General features: G+C 32.9%; 1 protein-coding gene across 2 annotated transcripts in view; it reads right to left on the bottom strand.

Moving 5' to 3' along the window:
- Positions 1 to 580: 580 nt before the first annotated feature.
- Positions 581 to 13058, bottom strand: part of LOC145670989 (uncharacterized) — a 427013-nt gene continuing 414535 nt past the window's right edge. The window contains exons 14-15 of one of the 2 annotated variants that reach the window (XM_081739620.1): positions 9992 to 10083; positions 581 to 5876 (exon numbers count right to left, since the gene is read on the bottom strand). In XM_081739620.1, the coding sequence (XP_081595746.1) occupies positions 5736 to 5876; positions 9992 to 10083 (233 nt within the window). In that variant the 3' untranslated portion in view covers positions 581 to 5735. The remainder of the gene's footprint in view (positions 5877 to 9991; positions 10084 to 13058) is intronic. The other variant, XM_081739619.1, reaches the window with a different exon arrangement.

A 13058-nucleotide genomic window follows, 5' to 3' on the forward strand; every position in this document is an offset into this window, starting at 1 on the left:
GACACTTATCGATTGCTACTGATTAATAAAAGCCTAATTATGTGTAAACAAAGCTACAAACTTGTTCTTCTCCCCTGTTTTACTAAGACTGCAGAATTTTCTCCAATTATACTGCTACTAATGACAAAACTACTAAAGTTAAAAACCAAAGAGTTAAACTAAACTGGGACGAGTAGTCAACCAAAATCAGAAGCCATGGCGTGAATGTTTGGTCCTGACAAAGTTCAACCATCAAATAGTATCATTTGTTCCTTAGACGATGGGCTATTTGCTCAAAAAAATTTCGTTCACATCCATCAGTAGCTAGGGCGAGCTCGACCAACAAATATAGCTACTTTTATTCCATAGTCAATGGGCTGCTCGTCCCACCTAATTTCGTTCCAATGCAGCCAGTAGTTACGGAGAAAAATAAAGCACACACACACACACACATTAATATATATATATATATATATATATATATATATAGATATATATATATATATATATATATATGAACCTCTCTTTCTACACAGCGCATCGTTCACAGATGAACATGAATTTCCTTGTCATTTCTCACAACATCTGTACATGTCCCTTTACAGACACAAGTGAAGGATGTCTTGATAAAAATCGGCAAGAGATATCATAAAGAGACATTTTTTGATTATTTTTTCAATATCTTTCACCGTTTGCAAAATTTGAGCCTATTTCTGGTTGGAGTTTCTAGTTCATGTATGATTAGTGTTTTCTTTCTTCGTGCATGCAGTACGTAATAAGCAAATACATTACATACACAATTAATTATAATGTCAGTGATATATGGTGTTCATTGGGCAAAACACTCCAAACAATAAAGATTCATCTTAGCCTGGGGAAATGGTTACCCTTCGTTTCTCATTATCATTTTTCCATGAAGCAAACGCCTCAAAGATATACAACCCCTGTATACAACTGTGTTGTGTTGAAATGTATAACTCACAGAATATGGTATTTTTTTAATTAACACTTCCAGTGTGCCCCTAAAAATGTAAGAGAAATAATGACCACGTTTTTTAAATATTAATTAGAACTGGACAATCTACACAGAATTCGGAATCGACCAGCGAAAATGGCACGTTTCTAGTGCTTGTGATTTTCAAGACCTCATTGTCGAAAAGATTGGAGACAAACATATAAACCTAGCATGTTAACATACATATAGAAGCTTTCCGCAGCACATCATCCTCATTGGCGAATGTTTTACCACGAAAGAAGTGTCCGATTCTATTTAACAAGTAGTAATCCGAAGGTGCTAAGTCAGGCTGTACTTTGGGTATTGTAACAATTCAACGCCTCCAAAGTTACGGAACTCTTCTTGGTTTGCACGAGATCTATGGAATGTGAAGCAATGTGCTGCTGTACCAACAGACGTTTGAGGTTGATTAAATTGTGAGGACTTTGTGTTACTTCTTGATACTTTTGTTCCAGTTACTCACAGTATAGTTCAGCTTTCACAGCACGACAATTAGAAACAAGTTTCCAGTGGACGGGACCTTCAACATACTTTAAGCATGACTGTGTTCAAACAGCCCCTGTTTCACCACGGGTGATGCGTCCTGGTCTGGGCCCAACCATTGATTACTGGTGTTTGGAGTCCGATAGTAAATTTATTTTTCGGCTCCATTAACTTCTGACCTCGTAGCTAGCGCGCGCGCCTTTGGTATACGGGATCTCGGGTTCGTTTTCCAGTGGAAGAATATTAAATGCATAACGGAGGTTCAGATTTCACCCTGTTCTCTTAAGTCCACGTTTCATATAGCACCGTGCTGAAACGAGACAGTGAACCTCAATAAACACAATTACCCTATCACCATTAACCCCCAATTTTATCTGTGGTTTCAACAACGATAATAATGAAACTGACAAAATATGGGACAGTTTTAATTAAATCAATTAAGAAAAAATTATGAACTTAGCGTTAGCATTTTCCCAAAAATTTCTGCACAATTTCTTAGTCGCTGTCAGAAGTAAACGATCAAAATTCCTGTTGTAAACACATTGATATTATATAGAGTGGCAAATATAATTTCCATCTGGTGAGATGAGCTAAAATTATCACTTCACCTACACTGTATGGGAGATTCTGAAACATCGAATGTTCCGTAAAAATTCAGAAGTGCAATCAAAATCTCTCTGGTCTAAAGTTAATCTATAGCTGGTAGTTTTAACATAAAAGCATTCAAATTTATTTCGTAAAGCGAGTCTACTTCATAGCTGTTGCATCTGAAGCTTAACAATATTCGGTATTATTTCTAATTCAATTGATCATTAAATACTCCAAATAATATGAAGTAATTTCAAGTATTCCGCAAAGAGCAGCTATTTTGTAAAGAATAAAATTTTCGCTTTGGTAAACGTAATCAGCTGCTGGTAAATGCTCTCTCCCAAATAGCAGAGACAACTTGCAAATCGTTTGCTGTAAGCTTGCATTGCAAGTCAGCCAAACTTGTATCCAGCTTAATTGGAAAGCGTGCAAGCATGCCTCAAGCTGGATTCCAGTAACGAAGTTATATGTCGGCAATCCAGCATTCAGTGTTCCATTCAAGCTTAACACAAGCGTTTTACGCAGGCGGCAAGTCAATAGCTAATGAACGTCCAGTGATGCTATGACGCTCTGTCAAGGGTCTAAGGAATCGCTTTGAAGTACAACAAAAGGAAGGTTGTATGAAAACATGAGCTGAAAGTGGAAGCATAGAAAGTCAAAAGCCAAGCACGTGCCAATTGACCGAAAGCTTTCTTGCTACTTGAGCTGATAAATATAATCAGTAAATATTCTCTTTTTTTAAAATAGCAGGCATGAACCTCTTAACTCCGATAGTTTTAGTAATTAAGTGAGTGAAAGTTTTTATTCAAGGAAAAAAAAAAAGAAACCGATGTTAAAATATTTCAAATTATTGCTCTCTTAGGATATACAGGAAACCAAGGGGTCGGTCTAACATACACTTGAAAATGTATAACAACTTTTAAAGAAGCTTATTCCATAGGATGCTGTCTCTGTGCTCTCCAAAAACTTAAGAAATATTTCCAACCTTGGTTTTCATTTGAAGCGGATGAGCGGATTCAAAATGAATATATTAACCAATCTTTTTGGTTTTCCGTATATTTTTGTCTAAAACTTTATTTTGTTGTAAAAATATGAATTGGCTATTTTCTTCTTTATCCACTATTCTTTAATCTTATGATGAATATTATTAGAACAATTTTCTAGAAGAAAATAATTATCTTTCATTTTTTTTCAATAAATGGACTGTCATCTACACATCTAAAAATTTCGGATATTCTTCCTTTTAAATTGAGTTTACTTAAGAAATAAGTTTCATTCTGATCTAAGGCGTTATTGGCATAAACTGGAGAAAGGAAATTTTATATAACAAATCACTAGATAAAAAAAAAAAAATATTTCGTCTTCATAAAATTTGAACGAACTGTATATTATGCAGATTTTTCAGTAATTCAAACATTTGGTGAATTTCAAATTAACCACTTTTTACGCACTGAACTGTTAGGTATAACAGGATTGAGGGATTAATGTTTCCTTTATTCAGAGAAACAATATTGTTGCAGAGAGACTATATATATATTCATCAAGGAGAAAATGGTATTCTTTAGAAAATTGCTGTTCTTGACGAAGTATTTCAAGTTGCTATCAAAGTATAAAACATTTGACCAGGCATTGAGCTACATATACACTGGATGGTGTACAGCTTTAACTGCAATAACTTAAAAATTTACTTCATTTTTAGCTACGAAAGGCATTCTCATTAAAATCACTAGCAGTAGGTTAAATATAGACTAGAGAGAATTTGACCGCAATTTAAAATTAGTATGAAAAAAAAATTAAATGTTTATGAGACGGTAGCCAGAACATTGGAACACTTTCCCGAACAGTAGTCCGCTGTACGCTAAGTAAAGTGATTGTTTCAGAAGAACTAATCAAGAAGAAGATATATTCCTAAAAGTTTGAATGTGTAGGTAATGTTCTCGTAGTTTTACCTAGTAAATTTGTATTTTTTTTTAACTCCTAAATTATCAACCAAGGAAGCCTAGTGTTTCGTGAAGGGTATTTAGGTAATTTAAGTGATGCGTTCGTTACTTCTTATTTACACCGTGAATAGATATTGTTCGTCTAGTATAAGTAAACTCTCTTAATAAACAGGATAGAGATACAAGTTTGTTGCTTTGCTAACGATCAATCTTCCACAAATAACAATCCAACTTACAAGGCAATTAGCTTAGCTTCAATCGGTTTCCAATATTAAACAAAATAGCAGCGATCCTTAAGATTATCAAGTGAATTTAAACCTCTCGAAGATGGACATTGGTCAAAGTTACGTAAGTGGCAAACTTACAAAATAACAATAGCGTATGCTGAAGCAAATGACAAAGTTATAAATATGGCCAATTTTACAGTATTCATTCCATAAAGATAGTAAAACTTTATATCACAAAAGAAGAATAAAATTCACTATCTACATGACAGTACCAATAGAACATTTTGAATATATAATATCTCAAAATAGTATCTTTGCTTAGTAAATATAGAAGTATATGATAAGCTTGAAACTCTCAGATTATATACGAAGATTTCTCGCACAATACGCATATAAACAATCTATAGCACAATAAAAGCACTGTAAAGTTCGTTAATACAAAGTGAATAAATCACATTTGATTATTTTTCACACAGTCCAGTCAATAGCACAGTAAAATCTCTCAAAAAAGTAACTTTTTTTAAAAAGTCCTTGTCAGAAACATACACACACATATACGCACGACACTAATTAAAGTATCAATTATATCATTCAGTGACTTGTTTACACATATACAGAAAGAGCACACTCATCATCGCAAATAATTTGGTGATACGTTTCAAAATTTTCTTCATCGTTATCAAGTCCGTTGTTACTTCGTCACCTACAATTATAAATGCCACAGACAAGCTTCCATAATCACAGGTCTTCATTTATGAAACATTAAGAAGAAATATTTTTCATATTTTAAAACTTTGTTAGTATGAACAATGAGATTCAGATCAAAGTTACATTGGAATGTAAAATATTCATGCATTGCATTAGTATTTCTTAAACCATGTGTAATCTCATGATAAAATATATTTTAAATGTAAATTAGCTAAAGTAAAACTACACTTTAAGAATATTATCTAGAACTTTTTGGTACATCGTTCAGACCAAGTTCTTGTACTTCACTTTCACACAATGAAAACAATAGTAACAAACTTTCTTTCTCACAACCTTTTTTTAAATAAATAATTTTCACTTGGTTTCATTCATTACTTTGTATAAGTTCAACGGTAGTTGGTTTTACTTTCGTTATCCGAGAAGTGTCAGTTCGTATAATAATTTTACATTCACAGGTCATGAGATAGATCCCAGCTCTTGTACTTAAATCCCGTTCAAACTACTTAACATATTTATAGGTTTCTTGTTGTTACGAAATATATTTGAGATTCTTTTTCTGTCGATTTCATACATATATTAGCAAAAGTTTACTTAATGACAATTCAGGTGCACAGCAAACCCTTATACAAACATTCCTTGCATTTCCTCTAATCTCATGGAAAAAAAGTATTTTGCTCTATATTAATGGTCCATTCATGAGTGTTGAGGATACGAATCATGAATAACAAAGGTTTGAATCCAAATCTCTTCTCCAAATTTTGACTGAATGTCCAAAGGGACACAGAACAGTCGTTGTTATATGTAATATTCATCTCGTAATCGTCTTATAAACACTGGTTGCACGTCTTCGAAAAAACCAGGAGTATCCAATTCAGTGGCTCTAGAAATTCCACCATCTTTACCCGTTAACCAGTACGTGTCCATGAGACCTTTCCCCTGGAAAAGAAAATTAAATTTGAAAATAAATACCGTTTTTTTATTTCAATTTTTCATTAATAATACAAAATATTGGTCAGTGAGTTCAATTGAAAAAAAATAATTGCACATTTGAGCACAGGAAAGCAAACTAAATTCAAGACATAATCTTAACTTGCCAACATTCTAAAGATTAAGTGAATCAATTTACATACTTCGGGTATCAATTGTGTTCCTTGTCATGGAAGAAAATACAAATATTACACAGATTATCAAGACAGTCAAAAACCACTTCAAAAGACAGAACAGCAATAAACACCTAAGAATTTCAAGTTGTAAAAGCATGGTATATTCCACTTGCGGGTCCTATCTGAAGACTGGACACTGGGGAAGGTGGGAAAATAAACCTTGGAAGCTTTTAATATTCGGTGTTAACAGAGAATGATGTACGAACTCTGACTACAAAAGAAGAGAAATGAAATTTTGAGAGACTAACGAAAATAGACAAATTTTAACAACAAATTTTCTAATAGAGGAAATAAGATGATAGTTTATCTATCGCAACACTTGGAATGGATTTGTGTTGCGTTACAAGGAAAAGTAAAAGAAAAGTTAGGATGAGAAAGATACACGTAGATTATTTATTAGAAGATAAATTAAAACGACATCGTACCAAAGGATAAAAACCTTATTTAAACTCAGAGAGAGAGAATTTAAAATAATCATGTTGATCACTAATTAAAAGATTTAGGAGATAAGAGAAAAAACTTCCAAATACAAAATAATTCAATTTATAAAATACATTGCTTTTAGAGTTACTTATGTTTAATTATATCACAATTAATTTACAGGCTCACCGTTATAAAATGGAATACTCTCTAGAAACCCTGGTCATTTTAGATTACATAGTATGTTCATATTATATAATGGCTGTAGTATTTTTAATTAACAATAAAACATAATCACACGAACACACACACAAATAAATTTTTGTGCACCGGATTTCAGGGTATGGATCCGACATATTTTGTTACGTAGAATCCAAATTTCGAAACTCCAAGACGATCGATCGTGTCAATTTTTTTGTTATGGGTGAAAAACTTGAGCTATTTTGGATAGGGAGGGTATACGTAACACACCTATACAAAAAAAAAAAAGTTCTGTTCAGTGGACCCCAGGGTATGGATTCGATGTATTTTGTTACATAGAATCCAAATTTCGAAACCCCAAGACAACTGGCCGTGCCAATTTTTTATGGGCAAAAACCTTAAGCAATTTTGGATAGAGAGGATACATGTAACACAGGCATACAAAAAAATCTGTGGAGCGGACCCCAGGATATATGGATACGATATATTTTGATATTTTGTTACACAGAATCCAAATTTTGAACCCCAGGACGATTGGCCTTGTCAATTTTGTTTTATGGGCGAAAAAACCTATGTCCTCCTTATTCAATTCGCACATAATGAAATTCATACGGTCAATCGTCCTGGGGTTTCAAAAATTTGATTCTGTGTAACAAAATAAATCGAATCCATACCCTGGGGTTTCGAATTTTGGATTCTGTGTAACAAAATACATCGATTCCATACCCTGGGGTTTCAAAAATTTGATTCTGTGTAACAAAATACATCGATTCCATACCCTAGGGTTTCGAAATTTGGATTCTGTGTAACAAAATACATCGATTCCATACCCTAGGGTTTCGAAATTTGGATTCTGTGTAACAAAATACATCGAATCCATACCCTGGGGTTTCAAAAATTTGATTCTGTGTAACAAAATACATCGATTCCATACCCTTGGGTTTCGAAATTTTGATTTTGTGTAACAAAATACATCGAATCCATACCCTGGGGTTTCGAAATTTGGATTCTGTGTAACAAAATACATCGATTCCATACCCTGGGGTTTCAAAAATTTGATTCTGTGTAACAAAATACATCGATTCCATACCCTGGAGTTTCAAAAATTTGATTCTGTGTAACAAAATACATCGATTCCATACCCTAGGGTTTCGAAATTTGGATTCTGTGTAACAAAATACATCGATTCCATACCCTAGGGTTTCGAAATTTGGATTCTGTGTAACAAAATACATCGAATCCATACCCTGGGGTTTCAAAAATTTGATTCTGTGTAACAAAATACATCGATTCCATACCCTTGGGTTTCGAAATTTTGATTTTGTGTAACAAAATACATCGATTCCATACCCTTGGGTTTCGAAATTTTGATTCTGTGTAACAAAATACATCGAATCCATACCCTGGGGTTTCGAAATTTGGATTCTGTGTAACAAAATACATCGATTCCATACCCTGGGGTTTCAAAAATTTGATTCTGTGTAACAAAATACATCGATTCCATACCCTAGGGTTTCGAAATTTGGATTCTGTGTAACAAAATACATCGATTCCATACCCTAGGGTTTCGAAATTTGGATTCTGTGTAACAAAATACATCGAATCCATACCCTGGGGTTTCAAAAATTTGATTCTGTGTAACAAAATACATCGATTCCATACCCTTGGGTTTCGAAATTTTGATTTTGTGTAACAAAATACATCGATTCCATACCCTTGGGTTTCGAAATTTTGATTCTGTGTAACAAAATACATCGAATCCATACCCTGGGGTTTCGAAATTTGGATTCTGTGTAACAAAATACATCGATTCCATACCCTGGGGTTTCAAAAATTTGATTCTGTGTAACAAAATACATCGAATCCATACCCTGGGGTTTCGAAATTTGGATTCTGTGTAACAAAATACATCGATTCCATACCCTGGGGTTTCAAAAATTTGATTCTGTGTAACAAAATACATCGAATCCATACCCTGGGGTTTCGAAATTTGGATTCTGTGTAACAAAATACATCGAATCCATACCCTGGGGTTCGGTGCACAAAACTGTTATTTATTTATTTATTTATTTATTTATTTATTTATTTTGTGTGTGTGTGTGTGTGGCTGTGTAATAATAAAAATAATAATGAACATACGATAACATAAAACTGAATACGTCCAAAGAATCAATCTTCCACAAAACAGCATTTAACTGTCGACCTTAATACTTATTTCTTTTCTCGAACTACAAGAATATAAACATCAAAAATATGGAACTATTATATCTTCCGATGGCGGAATACTTAAGTGAGAAGCTCTATTTACTGATTTAGTCCTTATCTGCCATCTCTAAATGGCTTTCTTGGACACCCATTCCTTTTATTAACGAAATTGTTGATTTGAATGTGATAAAGTATCCTAGTAACAAAACTCTATTAGTATTCTGTACACTCTTTCGTCATATTTGCAACAATATATTGACACTGCATATTTTCTTCCGAATACTGTATTATTTTCCATTGTATGAGCTTTGCTTATCATAGACTTAAATCTAATTTAAACCACTGGCTGAGCAAAGCAATACCTTTATTGTAGAAAATTATTGACGTGTAACAGTTTCGTCAACTATTCACTTGTCTTCATCAGACACTATAAATATACAGATAATGACGGATTTTATATATAAGAGACAGAGAAAAAATTCCTGAAACCTGATTGGTTACCATGTGCTACTACATCCAACCCTCTTCAATCACAAACCAAAATATAAAACAGAAACAACATTGTTAATTCCCTTTTCCCTGTTTGTTTACACCACATACATCAATATCTTATAAATACGCCTAACCTAATGTACAAAATAATCTCTACAATTAACTTATTAAATATGAATACTAAATAAATAACATAAATAACAACTAAATAAATAAGTAGTACTAAATTTAGAAAAATAAACCTGTACAATTAACTTATTCAATTAATAATAACTTAATAGGCTCCTTAATAAAATTCCACTGTTCATCAATATTAAGTCCTGAAATCCAGTTCATGACTCTATTACCTTCTATTTCAACAAATCTTGCTTCTTTCCATTTCATGACTAACCTTCTCTCCTCTTGGCCCAGCACTTTCACTTCACTCCGAATACTGTATCTACATAACTACTATGTGGCTAATTCTACATCTCCTTATTAGTTTCAGTCAAATCAAGTTTAAAATAACACAGTTACACCACTTTGTCAGTCATATTTTAAGAATAATGGTGCAAATTTTACCATACTTACTTTAACATCGACAAGGCCTCTGTGCTCGGTTTTAAATCCTCCTACACCATCTAACGCTAGTTTCATTTCGAGGGTTATATGGATCTTCAGGGCTATAAAAAAGTTAGTAGAAAAGTAGTTTAACATATAAGGAGATAAATGGCAAGAAATAGCTATAGATAGATTCATAAGGTTATAAAATTAGAAATACAGTAATTACGAAATATTACACTCACAGAAACTTGATGATAAAATGGCAAATTATACAAAAGACATATCTTAATCCTCTAAAATTTATCAAAAACAAAACAAAAAGAAAAGATAAATTTAAGTGAATTGTGTAACAGATACTATACTTAAAAACAGTGGCGTATGCAAGGGAGTTCCCGGATTTTGGTGCTCTTGAATAATATATTACATAAAAATTACTCTTAAACAATATCGTACATAAGAATAAACATTTGCTATGTGAAGGTATATATACAAACACCAGAAATGATTTCTTCAAATTTTGTTTATTTGAATGTCAAAATGATCACATAAACCGATTATTGTGCACCACAGTGTCGTAAACAATGTTTATGACTTTATTTCTGATAACAAAACAAACAAGAATTTTAGGAATGGCCCAAAACAATTGATCAAAATATTGAAATCTTTTTCAAGAATTTTACGAATGTTTAAAAAAAAAAACGCATCAAAAGATTGCGATCTTGGCGAAGAAAGTGAAACATGATTGGAATCTTGGCCTTGTGATTTTGGATGAGGGGCCACACAATTTTTAAACGGCCCTAAATCGAGTTTTCGTATTTTTTACGGAATAATCACATCATACTACGTTAAGTCATAATTTGGGTTTGGCTACACTATATGAGTTCTCCAGGTATAAGGTGTACAAAAATATTTTTGATTGAAATATATTGGATCTTTCGAGGCATTTTTGGATCGGGAATCACAAAATGTTTAAACGCTAGTTTCATTTCGAGGGTTATATGGATCTTTAGGGCTAAAAAATGCAAAAAAAAAAATGATATATAAGTTAGTAGAAAAGTAGTTTAATATATAAGGAGATAAATGGCAAGAAATAGCTATAGTAGATTCATAAGGTTATAAAATTAGAAGTCTAAATCAAGTTTTCGTTTTTTTTTTTTATTTATTTATTTATTTTTTTTTATATGGAATAAGCACATCATACTGAGTTAAGTTATAGTTTGGGTTTGGGTATACTATATGTAGTTCTCAAGATATAAGGCTTACAAGAATTTTTTTTTTTTTTTTTTTAAACCTGAAACATATTGGATCTTTTGATCTAAAAATGAAAATGAGATTTACAATAGTGGCATTAAAATAGTGTTGGTGAAATGTAATAGCTTGATATCATTCTTAGTGTATGTACGAGGCATGCTGGGAAGCCATAATACTACTTCACTTAATAATTTGATCAGAATCTTAAGTTATTTTTATGTCAAATGATACAAATAGTGACATAGCAAGACGAGATTCATTTGTTCCATTCATAACGGAACTTGACAACATCTCTATGAGTTTAAAATCCTCAGGACTTCCTTTTGCTGCTTCCCCTGCAAATCAACGTGGCCTGTCAACAAATACCATTAAGTGCTTAAAATATGTCATGTCAATAGTCAGTCTCTCTTGAGCACATTCGACGAGTTTCTTGCGTTATTCTGTCCTCTTGACATGTACTGCATTTAGTTAATAAAATATGATTGAAAATTCTTCAGATGACGATTTGGTTAGATTATCAGTGTATATGCTATATAGAAATGATAAGAGAGGGTGGGATAATTTATATTAAAGAAATCTTACCAGTAAAGATTCATTGTAAATCTGTTAACATAACACCTAATAAAACTAAATATCTCATTAGCAAAAATAACAATCGGTAAACAACCGGCCTAAGTCTCAGTGGCATATCGGACACATTCATCACCATATGAACATTTTTTTTTTCCGAGAGCTATCAAAATACGTAAATGTTATCAACAGCTTTATCGCTGGAGATGTGAATTACGACATAAAAAAGAAACTTGTGGAAGTTAGGGCTTTCTAGAATAAAATATTACAATAAGGTTTATTTAGATTTGGGCAACCATCTATCGAGTAGACTCCAAAGAATTCAAAATGGATGCGTCCGTTATATATTTAACTTGAAATATTCGGATCATTTAACCAGCTACTTTGAAAAGCTGAAGTGTGAAGGTACAACGTAGACGTCACATACTTAGAACTTTATTTAAGATATTAATATGTAAAAACCTTGAGTATCTAATGTCGCATTTTCAATATCAACGAAACACCAGGAGCAACGAAACGTCACTTTTGTCTCTGCGCGGTGGCTCAGTGGTAGAGCGTTCACCTCCGGTGCTTGGGGTCCCTGGTTCGATCCCAGCTCGCGCCGTGTGGACTTTGTGGTGGACAAACACCGTGCTCGTGGGTTTTCTCGGGGTTCTCCCGTTTTCTCCCACTTTCTTCATTCCACCATTTCATTCATTCCTCATTATCACCGTCTCCTTTAGCCTAACCGGCATAATCGTGGGACGTTAAACTTAATGATTTCATTTCATTTTTTTTTTCATTACTATCCATTTTCAAATTACTAAATTGCAAGAATACAGTCTAAGTTGCAATTGCATCTGCAAACCGCGCTGCATGCTAGCAGAATCTATTGGCGTCAGTCAGTCAGCGTCAGCCAACGTTGCCAAGCAGCGAGTGTTAACTGTTAGTAATTATCGTTACTCACAGACTGAAACGTTCTCTTTTCATATTACAACAACAACAACTACTACTACTACTAATACTACTACTACTACTACTACTACTACTACTACTATAACTACTACTACTACTATAACTACTACTACTACTACTACTACTATAACTACTACTACTACTATAACTACTACTACTACTACTACTACTACTACTAATAATAATAATAATAATAATAATAATAATAATAATAATAATATAGGTGAAGGCTACGGTCAAAGTGAGATGGCATGAAATGAAAAAACCTTCTTATATTTCTCTTATTCATCTCTTTATTTCTCTCTCTTTCTCTCTTTCG

This window comes from Thermobia domestica, chromosome 15, assembly GCF_964235325.1.
Source record: "Thermobia domestica chromosome 15, izTheDome1.hap1.1, whole genome shotgun sequence".
Lineage (NCBI taxonomy): Eukaryota > Metazoa > Arthropoda > Insecta > Zygentoma > Lepismatidae > Thermobia > Thermobia domestica.